The 23,599-nt window shown below is 37.2% G+C and overlaps 1 protein-coding gene across 3 annotated transcripts in view; it reads right to left on the bottom strand.

Moving 5' to 3' along the window:
- strn (striatin) overlaps window positions 1–23,599 on the bottom strand; it is a 62,019-nt gene that overhangs the window by 8,620 nt on the left and 29,800 nt on the right. Inside the window, exons 6-15 of one of the 3 annotated variants that reach the window (XM_008125572.3) lie at window positions 19,698–19,833; window positions 18,964–19,099; window positions 15,370–15,480; window positions 11,476–11,562; window positions 10,798–10,941; window positions 5,177–5,313; window positions 3,564–3,739; window positions 2,469–2,516; window positions 1,723–1,844; window positions 820–987 (exon numbers count right to left, since the gene is read on the bottom strand). In XM_008125572.3, the coding sequence (XP_008123779.2) occupies window positions 820–987; window positions 1,723–1,844; window positions 2,469–2,516; window positions 3,564–3,739; window positions 5,177–5,313; window positions 10,798–10,941; window positions 11,476–11,562; window positions 15,370–15,480; window positions 18,964–19,099; window positions 19,698–19,833 (1,265 nt within the window). The remainder of the gene's footprint in view (window positions 1–819; window positions 988–1,722; window positions 1,845–2,468; window positions 2,517–3,563; window positions 3,740–5,176; window positions 5,314–10,797; window positions 10,942–11,475; window positions 11,563–15,369; window positions 15,481–18,963; window positions 19,100–19,697; window positions 19,834–23,599) is intronic. The other 2 variants (XM_008125576.3, XM_008125582.3) reach the window with 2 other exon arrangements.

Raw genomic sequence — 23,599 nt, 5'->3', positions numbered from 1 at the left:
TCACTGTTCTGTGATCTGAACAATCCTAAAAATTAAATATTACTGTGGTGTGGTCCCCATGATTGATGGAACTGAGTATCTTTTGAGTATTTCAGCTTTGAATCCTTCCACCTTTTCTCCTCTTGCCAGTGGCTAAAAATTCCTCACCCTCATATCTTCTCAGTATAACAACTTTTATTTACTTCTCCCACACTGAGAGTAAAATAAATAAATGACTTGGATTCTGTAGACTTCAAACAAGCTAACTATATTACTATAATAATTTTTTGTTTTTATTCAAAGAAAATACCTACCACAATATAAACAAAAGACACATGCAAAGAAATAAATTACTAAACAAAAGGGCAGTATCCTCCCACATTACTACAATTATTAAACACAGTATCTATTAGAATTTTAATTTGGGGGGGAAAACCAGGAACAAGCTTTACATACAGTTGTTACATACCATTGTACTTTAGTTCTAGAAAATAAGCATGAATATATTATTGTTCAAAATAAATAGGATAAAATATAATGGATACTGTCTAGTAGTAGTTCTTATTATAAAGCAATGTATGCCTGTGTATAGGAACATGTTCTCAAAAGTAATGTAATAGAAAAGTGTGGTTTTTATTGTAATCCTTAAGATGTATAAAGACAAACATTTAAATGTAACTTAATAGCTTTAGAAATGGTATGTTTTCCTGGCTTTAATACAGAAATGAAAGTAAACCATGGCGTCTTTTTTATTCCAAAACATTAAATTACAGACTATTTCAAAACACTTGAACTGGCAATTTTAAGAGCAGTCCTAAAATCTAGAATATTAACTAATACCTTGATTATCATTAAATATGTTCAGAGCTGGAGAGATTTCCAACGCTTTCCATAAACGTATGGTGCCATCTGCTGAACACGAAAGCAAGCGCTGGTGTGTTCCACTGTAAACCAAGCCCCACACAGCATCTGTGTGGCCTAAAAATGCACCTCTTAAGACAGAAGGATCTGTGAACAAATTGCACATTTCACAAGTACTGCACATTGCACATTTCACAAGTACTATATGTCAAAATGGGAGAAAACAGAAGTTATGTTCCATATTAAACGAAAAGTGGGTTAATGCCAGTCATGCTTTTTTAAAAGTACTCAAATCTAGCCAGAAATGACACTTCTTACAGGCTAAGCATCCCTTATCCAGAATTCCAAGACCCAAAACTGTCCACATGAGTGGCTAAAAGAGTGACACCTTTGCTTTCTAACAGTTCAGTGTCCACAACAAATTTGTCCACATCATGAACAAAATATTACAGATCTTCAATCTATGTGTATATGGTGTAAATGAAACCAAAATAAAATTTGTGTTTAGACCTGGATCCTATCTCAAAGATATGTCATTCTGTATATACATACTAATACAGATATTCCAAAATCCAAAACACTTCTGGTCTCAAGTATTTCAGATGAGAGATGCTCAACCTGTATTGACTGTTTCCTCAGAGTTTTGATACAGTTCTATATTTATTTTCCTATTTAAAGGATCCACGTTAATCTTCTTCCAAGCACCAAATTCTATGTCACATAATCCCTTATTTGATGTTTCTATTTCACCAAGTTCTTTTTACATTTTGTTCTCCATCTAACCCTCTAGAAATCATGTTTAGCTCCAGTATACTGTATTCAACAAGCTGTTCTTCCCTTTTTAAAGGAAAAAGGAATCTTACTAAAATCAAGGACACTTACCATACGAATCATATGGATCAATATTTGGGTTTGTAGTATTCCAACCCTGGATGAGACCATCAGTTCCCCCGCTGTAACACTGTTCCCCACTATTACTCATTACCACGCAAAGCACTGGGCTGCTGCAGAAGAAATCATATCAAGAACAATACTGATTTATTTCTATTTTATTTTAATTTATTTCCATTCAATTTCTAATGGCAGGCTGTACACAAGCGACACCCCACAAACTTGTTTTGTACTGCAACTAAAATTACAAAACCGTGTATTTTGAAATTAAATCACTGGTATGCAATGTCATCTGTTAAGCACAGTGAAGAGAGAACGCTTAAACTAGCCCATCGCTATGGGAAGTGCTACTTGTTTGTCCATGTCTGTCCTATCCTGCTTAAAATGGCAAGTTCTTCTGATTGTGTCATCTCTGTGCACTACTCAGGGCACAGAAAATACTGGCTCTATGACAAAAGAAGCAGTAGCAACAAAGGTTAATGTGCCCTACTTGACTGGAAGGAAATACGGCAGTATAAGCTGTCCAACATACTGCCCGCATGCAGCTTTTATCACAGCATATCATCCACTTTCAGAGATGAGTATCAGAAGTGAGGTGAACTTAGCACTGACCACAAAATGAAGTAATCTCATGACTGTTTCATGGATTGTGTCAGGCACAGTTCACCCCATGGGAGGGGTTGCATCATGCTGTGACAACAGAAATAGGTTCCGTATTTTCCTGAATGTTTACTTACGTATGTGCCCTGAAAGTATATATAGGTTCGACATCAAGAGAGGCACTCCTAAAAAAAAAAAAAGATAAAAAGCAGAAGCATATATTCAAAAATGTATAGAACTCAAAGCACTGAACAACATTTCAAGAATTTATTTGTAAAGTGCTTTCAACTTATATGAAACTTTCTAAATGCTTCTTTAATTTACTATCAGTTCCTGACTCCTCCCATGACACTCTTGGTACTCTTGCTGTTCCATCTAGAGTTCTGAGATATAGCACCATCATAAAATTTGTCATAAAATTCAAAAAGTAGTCTTTTCGTTAGCTTTCCAAAGCAGATGCTAAAATAAGCAGCAAGAAATGCTCACAAAAATAAATGTCAATGGCAATGATTCTCAAAACTCTGATTATTTTAAAGGGTAAGAAGATATAAACAACTTGGTTCCTAGAAAAGCTAATAATACTCATATACCACTTCTAGCTATAATAAATTATGACTATCAGTGATAATTCTACCAGGGCAATTTGTTTAGTTGCTTTAGGTGCTAATGGAAAATGTTCAAGATTCTGGCAGTACAGGACAACAGTGAAAACTATAACTACAACTCCTTTATTCAAGAACCATGGCAACTTTTATACTTGAAAACACCCCCTAATCTGAAATGGCATCTATATTGGAAAGAAAGTACATTCAATAGCTATGTAATAGCCAGATTACATAAGGGGTTGGGTGCAGACTTATGTTCAGTCGAATTCTAAATGTACTGAAAAAAGGAGGTTAACTGAGTGATTTATTTCATGACACCTTCAGTGAACAATGCCACTTTTCAAGCTATTCAGAAAGGCTGGGAAAACCATGAGGCATGGGAGGTAAAGTTGGAGGCTGCAGCAGTACGGAATATTCACTGGATCTTAGTTATTTTCACAAATACAAGGAGACCTTCTCTTGCTCAAGGAACAAGTCTAGTTCTAACCCTGTAGTGAAAGCATCTCATCACTCCAGTGAAATATATATCAGGCTTAATATAGCCATTCTGTTGATATTCCATGTGTTCAGTGTATAGTCTTTATTTTATTTATATTTCTATATATCATAACACCACTGTAACCTTACTTTTTTGCTGGAGATGTTTTCTGCAAATTCCACATTTTTAACGTATGATCTTCGGATGCTGTAATTAATACTGGTTCAACTGGATGGAAAGCCAGGCCTCTTATTCCATCAAAGTGACTTCTTAATGTAAACTTGGGATTCCAAGTCTTCCTCAGGGCATCTTTATTATTTGCTATCTGTTGTAATAAAAAGAGAATCTATTGTTCTGGCAAAAAAAGCTGTGATATTTATAGTGGTATCGAAGTGCTGTAACTGTGCAATGGGACAGAAACCAGTTTCACCTTGGATTACAGTTTGCCTCCCCAACTTTCTGAATGTTTATATTTGCCTTCCTATAATAGCCTGTATATACAGTATTCTTAATGCTATGTAACAGTGATCCAATTGCTCACATAATTTCAAAAAATTTCATATAGTCTCATTATGTCCCTTTCCCCCACAATGATATTTGTCACTTTTAAAAATATTTGAAATGTTTCACTAAGCTGGTAGGTTCACTTGGATAATGCCACCGGTGCTGTCTTCAAAATACCTTCAAGAGTACACAACATTAATGACAAGCATTGAATAATTAATTTGGCTATATACCGCTTAGCAATATTTAACTACAATTGGATTCCTGTACAAGGCAGCTGAAGAATTCAGAAATCAGTTTAAAGCCAGCTTCATTTGTAAGAACACATAACATTAATGAGAAATGCCACATTTGCAAATCATACAACAAATGGCCATTAGAGGAGACTCTTATATGAGCTACTTTAGGAGGAAAAGTATGGTCTATAGGGATAATGAAAACAGTGACTTGAAGGTTGGGTTGCTGACCTGAAGGCTGCCAGCTCGAATCCCACCCGGGGAGAGTGCAGATGAGCTCCCTCTATTAGCTCCAGCTCCATGCGGGGACATGAGAGAAGCCTCCAACAAGGATGGTAAAGACATCAAAACATCTGGGCATCCCCTGGGCAACGTCCTTGCAGACGGCCAATTCTCTCACACCAGAAGCAACTTGCAGTTTCACAAGTCGCTCCTGACACGGAAAAAAAAATCTCGCATTTCACTGTTATGTACATAAAATACTGTGCACATGAATGAAGAATCCCTAAAATCTGATTAACATAGGCAACTTTACAAAGCATACAAAAGAAAAGGAGGAAAAACAGAATTTCGACTGCAGACTGGAGGATCTAATGTCAATTTTTAATACAGGTGATACGAGAAGCATTGCAAATCAATGCCAAGAAGTCTTGGTGAAGAACAGGGGAGATACCAGCAGCTGCTCTATAGCTTCTTACCAGTTTTCTTGCAAGACAGAAGACAATAAGGAGGAATAATAATGGTGAAAGAAGAAAGGGGGCAGATGAAGGAGCTAAGGAAAATAAAAAAGACAGGAAGATGAAAGGAAAAGGAGATCATGGAAGATGCAGAAAAACAGACAGGAGAAGACTATAACCAAGCAATATGATTATATTCGGATAGTTTTGGTCACAGCTGCTATGCAAATATGAAGCATTTTTATTTACAAATTATTTTACAATTTCATTTATGTCTACCATGTAACAATCATACACAGAAGACTATTATTATTATTAGTTGACAGATCAGAGACTAGCACTTACATCGTATGTCAGTGAATCTGCTTCATTGGCTACCGTGAGCCCTGCCAATTCTCCGAGACCAAGCTCATTCTCAAGGGCTTCATCTGTTCCCATAATGAAAGACTTTCCAGATGAAGGAGGGAATGTTAAAGCTTCCACTGAAAGAGAGAAAATGGATATATGCATTCCATGAACCCCAAACATAATGTGTATTATGTAAACCCAAAAGTAATATCCAAGAAAGTTATGTAGGAATCAATGAAATAGACTCATTACCAAAAAAACAAAAACCCCACAAATAAAACTCACATCAAAATGAAATTTAAGAAGGGGCACCACCAGAACTCAATTACTACTGTTTGTTTACTTAAATATAAATGGCTCAAAAACTATACCAGACAGTTTGAATGACGAATTTAAAACTTGAACCTTATGTTTAATCTTTGTTCTGTATTTTGTGTATAGCTGTGTATGTGCCTTCTCCATGGTTGCTCCCTCCCTCTGGAACTCCCTTCCCAGGGAAATTAGAACAGCCTCTTCACTCTTCTTTAAGAAACATCTAAAAACCTATTTTTGTACATTGGCCTATGGAGAGGAAGATGATTAGTCTATCACTGATTTCACTTTGACTGACGATGCTGTCAAGGATTAACTTAACTCATTTTTGTTGTTGTTGTTTATTCATTCAGTCGCTTCTGACTCTTCGTGATCTTATGGACCAGCCCATGCCAGAGCTCCCTGTTGGATGTCGCCACCCCCATCTCCTTTAAGGTCAAGCCAGTCACTTCAAGGATACCATCCATCCATCTTGCCCTTGGTCGGCCCCTCTTCCTTTTTCCTTCCATTTTCCCCAGCATCATTCTCTTCTCCACACTACCTTAACTCACACGAGACCCACATTTTTATAATTTGATACTTTATATTGTATACAAATTTTAACTGCTGAATGTGTTAGTTACGAGGCTGATTGATTATATATTTGGCTAAAGTTGTTTGATTCAGTGATTTTAACTATCTATTTTAACTTTTAATTTTGATTGATTGTTCTTGTTTGTTTATTCTGTTATTTTCACATGGCATTGAATGCTTGCCATCTTACTTTATTTTAATTGTTTGAAGATGCCCTGAGTCCACTAAGGGAGAGAGGATGAGTTAAAAATAAGGTTTATTATTATTTATTATTTTAATATGTATTTTGTGGAAATAGGTTTTAATACGTGTATTTTAAATACAGTAGAGTCCCGGTTATCCGACTTCCGTTTATCCGACACACCGTATTATCCGACGCACTGCGCGGGGGGGGGGGGGGGAGCGTGGCAAGGAGGGAAGGAACTTTTGCGCCCATGCATGGAGGAGGGTGCAGAGGGGAGGGCCAAACTTGAAAGGCGCCATTTGAGAAACCTTTGAAACTGAAGCCACAGGAGGGTGCCTGGAGAGAGGCAGGCTCAGAAGGAAGCTTTAATGGAAAATTTCTTCCCCCCCCCCCCCCCGGCGCCTTCCTTGTTTACCTTACAGGAGCTCAAAGGCTCCCACCAGCTGTTTCTAGGGGCGGGCAGCGAGGCGGGCTCCGTGTGGAAAAGGGCCCGGAGCCGCCATGCGCATGGCTGCCTCTGACGCGGCGTCTGTCTCCCCCTCCGCCTCCTCCTTCGCATCTTCCTGGGGAGGAAGAGGGAGAAAAAAGATCTTTTCTCAAACTCCCTGCCGAGGGAAAGAAAAGCTCTTCTCTCGAGCTCCCTTCCTGCCAAGGGAAAGAAAAGCTCTCCTCCTCCTCCTCCCCCTCTTCTCTTGAGCTCTCTCTCTCCCTTCGGCTGCTTGAGAGAGCTCAAGAGAAGAGGGGGAGGAGGGGGAGGAGAGCTTTTTTCTCCCTCGGCAGGGAGTTTGAGAAAAGATCTTTTTTCTCCCTCTTCCTCCCCAGGAAGATGCGAAGGAGGAGGCGGAGGGGGAGACAGACGCCGCGTCAGAGGCAGCCATGCGCATGGCGGCTCCGGGCCCTTTTCCACATGGAGCCCGCCTCGCTGCCCGCCCCTAGAAACAGCTGGTGGGAGCCTTTGAGCTCCTGTAAGGTAAACAAGAAAGGCGCCGGGGGGGAGGGGAGAAGAAATTTTCCATTAAAGCTTCCTTCTGAGCCTGCCTCCCTCCATGCATAGGGCCTCCGTATTATCCGTCAATTTCAGTTATCCAACATTGGGCCCGCCCGTTTATGTTGGATAACCGGGACTCTACTGTAATGTTTTAGATGAATGTGTGTTTTAGCAATGTTGTAATCTGTCTCAAGCCATGAGGAGAGGCAGGAAAAATAAAATTATTCTCATTGTTGTTGTTATATCCCTCTAAGCTATTCAAAGCAATTATGTACTCCACTCCAAAAAGAAACAGACTGATTGCACAAATATGAATACAAGAAACTTTTGCAATTTGTCCATTCATTATATTCTATACAGAAACCTTAAGACATACTTATCCAATTCCCATTATCACAAGATGAAAAATAAAGAAAACAAACTGTACTGAAACATCAGAATATAACACAACTTTCTCATCCTTAAAGATTTTTTAAAAAATGCCATTAAAAAAAATCATTATCCTACTGATGGATTTTTTTAAAGCAGAGCATTCTCTGTAATGGCACCATTCTTGTGGAACATGCTCTGCAGAGAAGGATACCAGCTTTTTTTTTAGCACCACTCTCACACACAAAAATCCCTACAAGATTTGGTACATATAAGGGCTATAAAGAAACTAAACTAAATTTTAATAACAGCAACATAAAAACTAATACTGGTTCCTCACTTTCTGCAAAAAGGCAAAAACATGACCTTAAATGACCTGATATCTTGAAAAACAATAAGAAATGCAACTCAAAATGGGAAGAGAAAGCTTTTGAAAGAAGTGACACAGTGACTTAAATGCAATGCGAAACTTCCTCTACTGCCACTCCTCATTAATGCATGGAACTGACTAAACCTGGCTTTGCTGGATTTTCCAGGTTTTCTGGAGGTTTGTTTTATAGATAGGGAGTTACAGTAAGAAGGCAGACTGCATTCACTCCTATTCACTTCTGCTGGATTATACTGGCACTAACAAAAATCCAGAATTTGATACTGTTCTTTGCTATTTGCTTATGACTGACATAGCAGGCTGCTCCGAGAATGCTCCTGCATCTCTTACCAGTACATAACTTCATAGTTTTAAAAAAAATCAAAACAAAGAATATAATCTTGACAGTTGGATGCTCTTACAAATCACTAAATTGAAACATTTTCCTTAAAGCCTTAATACTTAAATCAACGGGACTTAAAAGTGCATAGCTCTGGTTGAAGTATGTATGCCCTAACAGGCTTCTCAACCACAGTCCTCTTTGTTAATACGTTTACTTTATTTACGTTAACCATTTCTTTCAACATGGAACATGAGACTTGCTTCTGCATTATACTGGTCTTGGGAATCCATTATTACAATATTTACTCAAGCATAATGCACCATCGAATATAATGTGCTCAATTTTGAAGATGCATATTACAAAAAAAGATTTGCTGTCAAATGTAGTGCAAGGCAGTGGCCGTGAAAGGCTGGTGGGAAGATAGTGGTGGCTGTGAAAAGACTGGTGGGAAGGTGGCTTCAAAGGTACAGGTTCCCAACAGCCATTTTGCAGACAAGGCCGGCTTCCCACAAGACCAGATGGAGGGATTTTAGTGAGGATATCTTCCCTCACAGCGCAGGGGGGGTTATGTGTGCAGTTCTAATGCCCCATCAAATCTAATGTGCATCTCAATTTTGGTGATGTAATTTGGTCAAAAAAGATACCTATTAGATTAAAATAAATATGGTAGTAGTAGCAGAAGTAGTATCCCACTATCTCTATAAAAAGAGACTCAAAGCAGCTACTGTCCTTGGGCCTTTCGTGAGGAGGTAAATTTCCAGGTGAGGGCAAATTAAGAAAACTGAACTAGGCCACTGGCTATGGATAACCTGAGTAGAATTATTTAAAGGCTCAATTCTACTATTGGCTGTAAAAGGATTCTGCAGCCTATCATCAAAAAGGGGATAACCCTTCTGCTGTGTACCATCTGGTGCAGAAACTGACCAAAGAGGCATGCTGGAAGACCTAGAAACACGTAGAGAAGTGTGTTGTCAAAGGCTTTTATGGCCATGATCACAGGGTTGTTGTATGTTTTCCGGGCTGTATGGCCATGTTCCAGAAGTATTCTCTCCTGACGTTTCGCCCACATCTATGGCAGGCATCCTCAGAGGTTGTGAGGTATGGAGAAACTAAGCACCTTCACCATTTGGAGCAACGGGGAAGAGGAACTTCCTGGACCACCTCAACAGCATCCACCCAAACATCCAATTCACCATGGAAAAAGAAAAGGAAGGAAAACTGCAATTTCTAGATGTTCTGGTCATCCGCAAACCCAATCAACAATTGGGCTACACAGTTTACAGAAAACCTATACACACAGATAGATACCTTCATAAAAACTCCAACCATCACCCAAGTCAAAAAAAGAAGCACAATCAAAGCCCTGACAGACCGTACACAAAGAATCTGCGAACCTCACCTCCTCCAAGGTGAACTAAACCATCTAAACTGGGCTCTACAGGCCAATGGATACTCCACCATGGACATCAGAAGAGCTGTGAGGCTAGAAACAAACCATGAGAGTAAAGACAAAGATCCACCCAGAGGAAAGGTGTTCTTATCATACATCAAGGGAGCCACTGACCGCATAGGCAAACTGATGAAGAAACACAACCTACAAATTATCTACAGACCCACAAAGAAAATCCAACAAATGCTACGGTCAGCGAAGGACAAGAGGGATCCTTTCACCTCTGCAGGAGTCTACCGCATACCATGCAGCTGTGGACAAGTCTACATAGGGACCACCAAACGCAGCGCCCAAACACGAGTCAAAGAATATGACAGGCACTGCAGACTAACTCAACCAGAGAAATCAGCCATAGCAGAGCACTTGATGAACCAACCTGGACACAGTATATTATTTGAGAACACAAAAATGCTCGACCACTCCAACAACTATCATGTCAGACTACACAGAGAAGCCATTGAAATCCACACGCATGTGGACAACTTCAACAGAAAGGAGGAAACCATGAAAATGAACAAAATCTGGCTACCAGTATCAAAAAACTCAAAAATCAGAACAGTAAATAAGAAGCAACACTCTGAAAACAGAGGAGTTCCAGACATGAATCAACCAGGGGCAGCTAATGACTCTGAACAAAGGATGCCCCCAGGCAGGAAGAAGCTGGGAGATGAAGCTATTCAATGCTAATTTAGGTGATTAACTACAACATTCACACTGGTCTTCAACTGACAAGAGTTCTTCTCTCAACCTGGACTTTCCACAGATATATATATAAACCTTCCTTGCTTAGTTTCTCCATACCTCACAACCTCTGAGGATGCCTGCCATAGATATGGGCGAAACGTCAGGAGAGAATACTTCTGGAACATGGCCATACAGCCCGGAAAACATACAACAACACTTAGAGAAGTTTTCTCTCAGGTAAAAAAGGCAATTTCTTTATTCACAATTTTTCTCTTTCATAGGAGTCTTGTGCCCCCAACCCCAGTGAATATGGAGGACTGACTGAACTCATGGTGCTTGATGTCTTACCTTCATCTGTTCTATTCACCTCTTGTTCAATAAGCCGTGAGGTACTGGGTCTGGTAGGTGGCACAACAGATGGTTGTAATGCAGGCAGATCATCAACGTCTCTTAAATTGGCAAGCATATCTTGAAGTTTTGACCTGTTGGGCCCTGGCCAAAAAGAAAAAAGATGCACAAGTTTTGTACTAATTAATAAAAGCAGCATTGCCATTGAGAAACCTATTACTCCAATGCTAGTGACAATGGGTGCTATCTTCTGGGGGAAAATATGAATGTGAGTAAATTAATGAGCTCTATGTTCAGTATTAATTTTAAGGCATGAAATGACGTGTTTTCAAAAGGAAGTGATGAAAATTGAAATTTTACAAACACGCGCACACACACACTTTAATTCACTTTATGGACTTGCATGAGAATGTAAAATAATTCAAGTGACAGCAAATGATAAAAGAAAATTATTTTCAGTTTCCCTAAAACTGTAACACTTGTGAATTAAATTGCACAATTTTTGAAGCTTTCACAAAATTGTGTAGGACTGTTGTCTTTATTTGTCGTGCTATAATATTTAAAAATGACAATCACTTAAATAAAAGAAAAAAGAAAAAATCAAGCAAAAGTCTTTGTTTTTGTTCTTCCTGAAACTACATGTGATTGAAGACCCATCATGCCCTTCTCAAAACTTACCTGTATTTTGCTCCATCATTTTCCCACATCCCTGTTTTGACTGTTTTATATAGGACTGAGGCTGAAACATATCTTCGGTAGTTTTTCCTGTTGTAAGTTTAATTAAGAATGGGAAAATATCTTACCCACAGTCCATAACCGTTCTTCCCAATCTAGTAAATACAGCTATTGCTAGGCATCTTAAGTGTCTATTAACATTGGTTTGTACTTAAGAAGTTTCACTACAGCCTTGCAAAATCATGGGATCATCTTCATGTTAAATATTAAATGGCTCAAATCCTGCCTTACTGATGAAAGACGAAAATCTCAAATTATCACTACTCATATTTGCTTCTGCCAAACTATATAAGATTTTGCAAGACTGTTATCACTGAAATGGATGTCTGCAAAGACACAAAATACTAAAAGTATGCACAATCATCATTAAATTAAAATTATGTAGCCTTTAGAGGTTAATATTTTGGCTCCCCCACCCACTTTTCTATTTTATTCTTTCATCTACCTAGTAAAACCAGTCCCTCTAAGAAGATATTTTTGTTGTTGCACTAAATAGATGCTTAATTTCTTCAATAGCAAAAAGCTGCTCAGCTCCCTCAACCTTTCACTTTTCAGAAAAGGGAGGTACATGACTCTTATGGAAATATCTGGCATTGAGATGTATTTTTTTAAAAAAGAGTTGCATTGTGGTTTTAATGCTCACCATTTCTTTCAGAATTTCTAGTCAATGTTGAACTTAATCTATTTTACACTGGAGCAAGAAATCAATGTATACAGGAGCGGTGGCCAATCTTTTAATCAAGTCTGCCATCCTAATGAGCCGTTCCCTCTGCTTTTTAAAGGCTTATTTAAATGCTCCTGAATAAAACTAAACCAAACACAAGCCACTTGCTAACTGTAGTCTTGGGCAGGGAACAAAGACACTAACTTGATTGAATCGTTACTGAATTCCATGTTTTGCATGAATAGAAGGCTGCATGAATAGGGCTGTAGGCACCGAAAATCTGGCAGCAGAATCTTGAATAAGAAGTTATGCCAGTGGTGCAAAATCTCTCTGCCCAATTATTCCTTCCTCAAAATTTTGTGTGATGCAATACACACTGCTCAGGAGGGCTTCATGAAGCAATAACATTATTGAGAGGAGCTACATATGGCTTCAAGGAAAAGAAAGAGGAAAGAAAGATGAGTTCTAGGAGTTGTTCTTTACTTGCTCAACCACTGAACCCAACCACTGACTAGTGGGCTGCATTCAGCTTGGTAAACTATATAAGCTTGTGTTCTACATTAAGACTCTACAACTCTTGCAGCCTGATACCCACATCACAACCTTAGATCCCAGAGCGGGACAGTAAAGTATTAAACTGTAGGATATAAATGTAAGAAAGGGGTAAATATGGGCAAGAAATGAATTTTCATTACAACCTGGCATACAAATATCTCCTACAGCCCATACCATTGGAATACTAGTAATAATATCCCTTCTGAAATGTGCACTGGGATAAATGGACTCATCCAGTCCATGGGAAAGCCTATATTGTTTGGTTATCTTGTCTTATTATCCATTCTGGACCAGATGGCAGGAGTTTTGCTATTTGAAAACAAATCATAATGTAGGGGACTGCCAAGAGATCTTGGACACAATTTCAAAAGGGTAGCTAACTCTGAAATGATGCTTTGGGGAAAGACACAGAGTGCAACATTTTGAATGAATAGTTTGGAAGGCAACAAGCCTCTCCAAGTGAAAGTTGCACTCATAAGCAATAACCTAATCAACATGATTAATTCACTTTCCTCTTTGCAATATTAAGGTGGCAAGACAATTATTGTTAAATGAGAGAAAAGGAAGCAGTTACTAAAAGTGAAATTGACAGAATCTGTTGAGAGACCATCTGAATAATCAGGATGGTGGGGGCAGAGGTGGTGTTATAGACTATTTTTCAGATATCATGTCTAAGAGACTAGCTTGGCCAAGAGTATAACTTAATCAGCTATATAGAAAGAGCCCTTCATATAAAAAGTAAATTTAGTAAGTTCTGACAAAACGGGAGGGACATATGCCCAATATTCCATTCACCAAATGTCAGTGTCTCACGTGTCTTTTTATTCATAATGTCATTTTTAGCGTAAGCTACAAAAATGAATGTACTTTTGCACTCTTCCACATTGGTACTATAATGAAATTGTAGTTATTAGCTGAAAAATGATTCTTCCTGTGACCTTAACAGAACTAAACCACAAGTCAGTGAAAAAAAAGTCTCTGGAACATGCTAACAGTTTCAGGGCAATCTTACCTATTAATAGGGGGCTAATTCTTTTTTTTTCTTTTTTTGTAACCTCAACGTTGCAAACACAGTGATAGTTGAATAAAATTAAGCATCTTCTTGCAAATGTCAAGCTCATCTGTACTTCCACCCTTACTGTACAATAGTTTCATATAATTCTTACATGAATTCACAGAATGCAGCTGCTGTGTATGAAATACAAACCTATTATTTCCATATCAAACATATGAAGGGCTGCATTGCATATTTTGACAACACAGCTTCCACAAAATGGATTTCTATTTTAAGAGATGTAAAATGGAAAAATATGGTACACAGGGCTAGAAATTAAAATACTGATCCAATTGTTTGCCAGGTATAAAATTAACACTCATATGAATGTAATTATATTTAATCAGGATTGACCAATTTCACTAGAACTCTGATAAGATTTTTTTTGTTCTATTTCGAGCCCTGCATTCAAGTTATGAGGACAACATGATTTGCATATAGCAAACATCAAATATAAGCAAGGGTAGAAATTAATTTGTCGTCTTCTACCACTAGATAAGGATATGTCCAGACCAAAGACTCACTATAGTAATTCTGTTATATACATGTTTGGCTTGCCCAGTGTACTGCTCATCACTACATATGCAGTAATTACACATATCTTCTTCTCTGAACTATGGGCTTAATTTATACTGCTAAATATGCACAAAAGATGGTGAACTTTCAGATATGCAAGATTACAACTGCATCCAGCAACATTTGTTATGCCTCCAACAGGCTGATAGGATTGGAGGGAGACAGATTTCCCACACTGGTCCTAAACACACACTTCCCACATTTGTTAAGAAGGGGGAAAACGGAAAAGCAATACATGTCTGCATAGGACAGGAAAATATTTAACACCCAATCCTAGTACTTGGTTTTCTGTGAATCTTCTCATTAATTCCACAAGAATAATCATAAGTACAACTAACAATAAATGAGATCCAGATAGCAACTTTAGGATGGACTTGAGCCTACCCACTGTATGCAATTATTGTGACCTTTTAATCTCTTCCCATTTCAAAAATGGTTTGTCATACATAATCGGGAGCTACTGTTACGAAAGAAGGAAAGGCAAACTACTTCTATTTTATGGAAATTGATGAGAGATACTTTAGAATCTGGTCCTGGTGGTTTATTGTGAATAAGTACAGACACATTAAATCAGCCTTAGAAATTAGGCAGAAAGATTAATACTAATCTTCGCCCAAATACCTCAGAAATAAACAGCAAGATAAAGTGTGTAAAAAGTATGGATCTCAGAACTCTTCTGTAATATTACTACATGTCCAAAGCATGTAAAAGTGGATGGTTTGGACAAACCTTAGCAAGCAGTGCTGATAAATTAACTGATATCTCAAAAGAATTTCCCCTTTTACATTATAAACTGGATGACAGCAGTATTTCCCTTTAGATTTTAAATAACATTAATTTCCACCTCTTATAACTGTGAACAGGAAAGCAGTCAGGAGCAGCAAAGTAAAAGAGTAAGTAGTTTGAGGAAAACATTGAAAGAAAGATAGTATTGGTGAAGTGAAAGAGGCAGGATTTGTGAATTTAAGGTGCAATGTTTTCCACTTACTCTTCACCCCCTTTTTCCCCTTGCGCTCCTTTTTGTATTGTTCCTTCAGTTTGCTTATTACTCCCTGGTCCACATTCCAAGCTTCAGGCATGAGACACTGGTCTTCCTTTTCTAGACAAAGTAAAACAAATGAAACATCCTCTTTATGCCATTAATCTTTTTTTTGTTGTTGTTCTACTGAAGAAGGTAGCAGCTTTTGATCCACTTTTTACTATCAACAATAAAGAGTGCTGCAATTAGAGGCCAAAAGAAAAGATCAATATGCATTTTAAATAAATCCATCCTGTTCACACAGAAAGTGGAGGGATGCCTAAGAGAACAAGGAGTATGTGGGAACCCTTATTTCTCCTTTGCCTACCTCACATCAGTCTGCTGTTCTTTGTTCTCAGTTCATAGCTGGAAATGGGGGGAAATGCTAGAATAACATACTAAAGAAGGAAAGCAAAGAAGAGAGAGGCATTGGTGATCTTCCTTTTGCTTACTGCTTGAACTGCTCACTATCTCCGCTTTATGCATATGAGAACAGGCCAAACATCAAACATTGGCATCACAATATCAGGTTTGGCCCCCAGTGAATTGTATTTCACTTGTCAGAAGTTTGTTAAACTGAAATTATCAATGTTCAATTCTAATCTGAAATATATGATTCAAGTGTGAGTGGAAAGTCTGTCTTTTCCATTTAATTTGTATTTACTACACACATATCTGCTCCTTATGTGTACAGTGTTCCCTCACTACTTTGCGGTTTGCTTTTTGTGGATTCGTTGTTTCGCGTTTTTTCAATAAACTCTAAAAGAATATTATAAATCATAAAAAATTACACTTTACAGCCTTAGGAAGAGAGGAAGCAGAAGCCGAAGGGAGAGAAAAGAAGCCCAAGCAGCAACAGGAGGAGAAGGAGGCGATTTATCAACATACGATTGGTTGATAAAGACTTAAAATAGTGTATAACTACTAAAATAATGTATAAATATATAGTGTCCATACTTTGCGGATTTTCACTTATTGCGGGTGGTCCTGGAACCTAACCCCCGCGATAAGTGAGGGAACACTGTACGATGTTTGGATGCCTGCCCACTTTTCACTTATTCAGTGATTATTAACCCAGTTGAACTAACATGCAAACAAGAGGGGTGCATCTTAATCTCACCTCTCTCCATGGTCTCCTTTCCTGATGTGGACCCTCAAAAATCGAACAGAAGTTCCTGTTCAAGAAGGAACTCTCCATGTGAACAAGGATGTGAGACAATCTGGTTTCTTGTTTGCATGGAGACTCACCACACAAACAGAAACACCCCTTCAGATGTGCCCTTTCCACAAAGAGGGAAGAAACAGGGGAGGGCAGTGAAGTTAAGCATTCCATCCTTCACAGGGAGATTAAAACAGATAAATAGTACTCAAAGAGGGCCGAAATTTCTCCTATATTTTACAAGAGAACTTGAATTAAAACATTTTCAAGTGGAAAAAAGGGCATAGTATGGTATCAATTTGTAATGGAATAGAAAAGCAAAAACATTTTCCCATCTGTGTTTACATTACAGTGCAATGTAAGTTACTGTAACATATGATTCAACAAATGACACTTTACACTAAGGCTAAGCTTAAAAATACATCCAAGTGACCAATTTACCCAAATGTCAATTCAATTTTCCTATAAATAGGAACAGTTTATCTTAAAATATAATTAATGTTCTTAAACTATACACAGCAAAGTTCTTGGAATGGTTGTCCACAATGATTGCCTGTTACAATGAAGATACATGGAGCTCAGTGACAGCATTCTTTGCTCCCAGTACAGAAAACTAGTAAGACAAAAGGTTTAGGTTTCAGTGTTTCATATCTCTTGTGTAGTTTCCTTTCAGATGTGCAGCATTGCTGTCAAATCCTGTAGAATGATATTTTTCTCACCAGCCATTCTTCAGAAGGGTGAAAGAGAGAAGGCAGTTCTCATAAAGATATATGGTGCTAATAACTAAGGCAAAATGGCACTATTGACTTGGCTGATTTCACTTTCACTTCCGATTACACAACACATCAGGCAGCACAATTTCTTTAAATATCATCCAAGTAACTTCATTATGTTTCTATGAAAAAGCTTACTCATTTAATCAAAGCAAACAAAAATTCAGCAACATCCTTTTTATTCCACTGCTCAAATATTGCATTTCACCCAGACGTAACCCAGTACACACCTAGCCCAGTACATTTGGTGAGTTTACTGGGATTTACATCTGGGCAAACATGTATGCAACTGGGCTATCACAATACATGAATGACAACACTCAAAAAATCTGCAAGAGGTGATTATCAATATCAGGAAGCATGCAAGTAAAATAATTTAGTTTATTATAATAATATACAAAAGAAATAAGGGTTAACTAATAAGACCTGCAAAAGAAATAAGGGGAAATGGCCAAGAGTGATGCAATAAGAAGAAGCACAGATACAAAGAGTGACAAAGGAAGAACACTTAAGACTAAAAGAAGCATGAAACAATACCTAAGAAACTGCTGCTATAGACAGAAACATGTGAGTTTATTAATTTGGATTAAAAGGAAATGCCTAGCAAATGGGTTAGTGACCCAGATGTTTGACAAACAGTTAATAAAAACAGCACTGTTTAAATCCCACATCAAAACCTTGTATTTGGCCACTGTGGGAGAAAGGAAAATACAAAATATCACCAAGGAATTCGTCAGTGAAAATTGTGTATAAAATCTGGCATAAGAGCACCTAAGATATAATGTAACTAAGGCAGACATTTACTAATGAACATGGGAAAGATAGGAGGACAAAAAAAATTGTGCCATCAAAATTGGATTTAAGAGGAATGCAGAAGTACATCTGTCTCCTATATAATTACTTGGCTTGATATGTTTTCATACTTGCTGCCACATTTACCTTACTCTCTTATTCAGATGTTTATATGTCCTACATGTACTCAGGAAACTAATAGATTGGTTCTATAGCGTATTCAAGAACATCAAGAAGGTTTCATCTAGATCTCAGTCATCATGTGTATTATGAGAATAAATATAATCACTTAAATACAACAACCCTTTAAATAACATAAAGGGTTGTTTTTACTCTCTTGCTTCTTTCTTGATGAACAATTGATACATACACACTTATAATAAGTATGTGACATATACTGTTTAAACACTGTGTCAACTCTTACATTTGTTCACAGTCAGTTCCCTCACATTATTAGGCACTTTGTCTACTGTGCACTTAAAAGCAGAATCTTATGTGTAAAGCTTTAACAACACCCCAAGAGGGAAAATCCTTATAAAAATGGTATAGCGAGTTTCAGCCTACAATTCTAGCTATAAAACTAACTATAAATAATTTCAAGGGGGAAAATCTGCTAGATGGAAATAAAAGGGCTTGGGTCTACTGAGTTACAGAAACATTTCCATAAGGAGATTTATTTATTTCGTGTCAAAAGCATTGCATGGGCAGACTTGTGTCAAACAGGACAGACGTACTCTGCAGTTGAGAAAGACAAGGCCAGGGCTAATGTTCTTATTACTTGTGGATCTGCACCCCATGCACTGCCAGTCATTTTAACTAAGTTGCATTTAATGTCCTTACCCCAGTCTGTTCCATCTCCAGAACTTCTAGATTCTCCATCTCCTTCATCGGATGTGGCCAAAAAATCAAATTCCTTCAGTGCTTCTTCAGTATCTCTGTCGTCATTATTATCAGATACCACCTTTCTTCTTACAATCTACAAAGGACATAAATAATAAATAATCATGTACATTTCATTTTTTCATTCTTCATACGCCAAGCAATTAAATGCAAGGGCAGGACACATGTCACTTCTCAGTTAGAATCTAACTAAAATTCGAATGAATCCACTGTATAATTTTAACAATACTGGTGAATTTATTCAAAGTATTGCACAATCTGTAATGGCTGCATTTAAAATACAGATCTCAGAAGCAAAAGAGAAAGCTAAGCTGCATTTCTTATCAATCAGATTTTAACTAATTCTTACCTCACTTTTCCTTCCCACAACTAGAATTGACCTTGGTCTCTCACCATCTGGTTCTCTCATTCTCTCTCTCACACACACACATATAAACACATACACTCTTATTAAGCTAACAATTTATTCAAATTGGAAAAATCCTTCTTATAGAAAAATGTGGACTCTCATACCAAAGATTTTGTCAGACTGTCTTCTAAGTGAAAGTGCTACAGTTAAATCCTTGTACTTTGCCCACAGAGAAGGATCTCTATGTATACCTGTGTTATCATATAAAGATATACAAGATCCCTTCACTGCAAGCCTCACTTTATGACTAGAATTCTCAGCCCACCGTTGATGTATCCATGATTGTTCTCTCTCTTCCATCAACATCGTCGTCATCATCTTCATCACTAAATTCCGCAGCAGCATTTTCAAGGAATTTAAATGTCTCTAGCAGAGAGGCAGAATCGGTCAAATCTGGTTTCCTACATAAAAAAGGATCGTAAGTTATTTTGTCTCTGCTTCTATTTACTGTATTTTATAAAGCCCAATGTGAAAACATTTACTGGGCAAGTTCTAAATAGATACATCCACTAAGTGGAATGGTGGCCTCAAGAAGAACTGGAAGGAAGAATGCCCTCTGCTGCAGCCCTGCTCCATTCAAGTAGCCTGCAGGGCTGAAGTGGGGAGGGCAATGTTTCAAAGTTTCACCTTAGGAATATTTCACACAGTCCATTAAAACAAAATTACTTGTTTTGTATTGCTAAATACATGTTCCAGACAGTAAAAGAAAAACAAAACAACTAGATAGAAGAATCAGAATAACATTTATGTATATTGTACAATATTTTGCTTGATCCAGAGTATAAGTGACTTGATTATTTAATTTGCATAGAATTTATAAGCCTCTCGTAATCAATACTGCATCTAATCATAATTACTCAGTTAATATCTGTTTTCATGAATTTTCTGGCTGTATAACTTGAAGTGTACTAGGACACTGTGTGGGCATCACAGGCCAGCAAAAAAAAACAACAACAACAAAAAAAAACCCCGAGTTCAAGAAAAAAATAACACAAGAAAATTGTTATCAGTAATGCCATCTGAGTAAAAGTCACTTGGGAAGGCTATAAAAAGGACCAAGTGAATAGACTATCATTTCTGAAGTCCATTCTCATGTTTTTCTCCGCATATGCATTATGAATAATAAGACTAGATAAATAATAGATTCTTGGGTTACGAACAAGGTAGGTTCTGTAGATTTGTTCTCAAGTTAATTCATATGTAAGTCAGAAAAGGTGTAACTCCAGTCAAAAAAAATTTTCATTTTTTTTGTATAGCATAGGGAAGGGTTAACATGCCTGTAATGTCTGTTTTGCTGCTTGTGTCCCTGCTCAAAAGATTTTACCTCATTTTCCGTCCCTGTGATAATTAGATTTTGAAAAGTTTGGGTTGTTGTGGAAACCAGGATTGGTGATAAAGCTTCAGGGAGACACCTTTTCCCCAGTGAATTTCCTTTCCAAGAGGTAAATTTCCGCTCACTTCCTGCTGTCTCACCCCTATTTGCAAGTCGGATGGTTGTAACACAGGGACTGCCTATACATAATTCCTTAGCCATCAGCCCCAGTGAATCTGATGGTGCTTTCTCCCAAGTAAGCTCAAAATATGCAGAATGTACATACAAAATTAAATTACTACAATTCTTTTTACCGCTATATAGCATATTATAGAAATAGTTTAATTCATATATTACTAAAATGGTCTACATGCGGCAGCAAAGCAGAGTTGCAACCTGTATGTGCCCTTGGTATTTGGATTAACATTTAAATTGGATGCGTGCACATGAATTCCTATATGCAGCATGTGTATAGATAGTGATAATTCAGACGTGACTAATGACCAATGTATTCTGGCACTTCTGCGCTCCAAGAAATGCCATAGTAACTTACACAAAGGAAACCCAGAACTGAAATAAGCACCCAGGTTGACTGCATTGCTTCCTGCATATAGACTTTACACACTTGAAGGTACATATGAAGACATGAAGAAAAAGATCACATAATGCTGTTAAGCTACAAAAGTGGCATAGGTTGTATTCACAATGCTAAACAATTAGCTTTGAGTGATGAAAACATTCAGAATTCCCTTTTACACATGAAAATCAGATCATAGAACACAATACAATTTAGGCACTTTTGTCATATTTTATATCTTTTAAAAGAAAAAAAAATAGAATTGCCACGCTTCACTTCAGGACATATTTAAACTACTCATTATCAGTAACAAAATTAAGACTCACAGAACTCCTTCAATAACATTTTATACAGAATCATCTCAAATCAAAATAGGGTTTTATTTATATTCTATGAAATTTGTTGCCAAATGAATATTTGGAAGGGAGGGAGTAGAGATATCACCACCTGTAAACCATAAAAGAAGACATGGATGGGGGAATAATTCGATATTGCTACAAAAGTTATTATTTCTGCTTTCTGATACACAAAGCAATTCACCTGCAGTGCCTGCAGGCAAGAAGTGTTCCAACAATCTGGCAGATTTGTGTTCTTATTTTCAATTGATTAAAATTTTAAAAATTAAAAAGTGCTGATCCAAAATGTGGGATGATCGGATAAGATAGAAGCTTCAAATATGTTTTCATGCCCAGCTGATGCAGGTTGAACATCCCTTAGTTAGATTCCAAAATCCAAAACACTTCAAAATCCAAAATTGTATTCATAGCTGCCTGAGATAATTGCACTTTTGCTTTCTATTGATTCAATGTACATAAACTTTGTTTCATGCACAAATGTATTTAAAAATATTGTGTATAAAATTACCTTCTGTGTATAGGAAACATACAAGAATTTTGTGATTAGTCCCATGTCCAAGATTATGCATATACAAATACCGTATCTACTCAAATCTAACACTCACCATTTTTGGATAAATCACCTTGCCAAAATTAGGGTGCACATTCGATTCACGTAATATGACAATCTTAGTGCTGAGCCAAAGCAAAAGAGGAAGCTGCTTCAGAAGGATCCTGGAGCTCCCATTTGAGGGATATTATCTGTTATGTAATGTTATGTAATTCTGGGATTTGTAATTTGGTGAGACATCTGCACTCTTTGGCAGAAAAGGCTCAAGACCTTGTCAAACTACAGCCTCCATGAATCCATAGCATTGAACCAAGACAGTTAAAGTAGATTCATTCTACAGCAAATATGCACTCCAAGGTTTTATTTTCCACTGCTGAAAGCTTTGGTGCTGAAACACTTTTGTTTTTAAAGAAGGAATTCTAAGCAGGCAGCAACTGTAATGGCCAAATTATAAAGAGCGCACCTTTTGCTGATGCGTATTACATTCATCAGCAAGTACTTTTTTGGTGTCAGGGTTTTCAAAATGGAAGAGCACATTTGATCCGGTGATGTTTTAGACTCGAGAAGATAAGGATATTCCAAATTCAGAATAAAATCCCAAATTTTCTAATCTTTTTATTCAGGCAGACTTTTAAAGGAGGGAGTTTTAAAGATCAAGTCAGGGCAGTCTGAACTATGAATAGGTTTCTAATTGGTTTAAACTGTTTATTTTTCATAGTGTTCATGATTAACTCCACGTTGATGTTTGTATATATTTAGGTTTTAATTGTATTGATTTTATAGTGAGCTGCTTTGAGTCTTCTTTTTTATAGAGAAAAGGTGGGATAATAATAATGATATGATAAGGGATACTCAGCCTAAAATCTGATCTGGTGAATACTTGGTACAGCAAAATGTTATTCAAATAAATAACTCTTAAACTAGAAAAAAGTAAACTTTCAAGTAACATCATTATTACTGCATAGTTCCTCCACAATTCATTATACCAGAGTACTTGTATGAACACATTTAAATCATCCATCTTTCTATAAAATGTCTAGTCAAATTTTAATTAATACTCTTCATCAGGTACAACAAGCTATTTATATGTTACAGTATATATGCAAAACACTTGAAAGATTTTACATAGATTTTTTAAAACATAAAATAAAAAGCTTATATTGCTTAAAAAAACATCTCAACATATTAACTGGCAAGATGCAGACCCCCTTTACAGTCAGATAACAAACAGTGCTATCCCCAAGCTATTTACTCAACTTGCATAGAGAAAGGTAACATTATTAAAATAAAGAAGCAGGGATTAAAACAAAAAATGGTATATCACGCAAAGCTATGCCCAAACTGATAAGGCAGCTTCATCCACTGTTTTTCT

This window comes from Anolis carolinensis, chromosome 1, assembly GCF_035594765.1.
Source record: "Anolis carolinensis isolate JA03-04 chromosome 1, rAnoCar3.1.pri, whole genome shotgun sequence".
NCBI classification, from domain to species: Eukaryota; Metazoa; Chordata; class Lepidosauria; order Squamata; family Dactyloidae; genus Anolis; species Anolis carolinensis.
The sequence above is the reverse complement of the archived record's forward strand: the minus strand, read 5'-3'. Positions and strand labels throughout refer to the sequence as shown.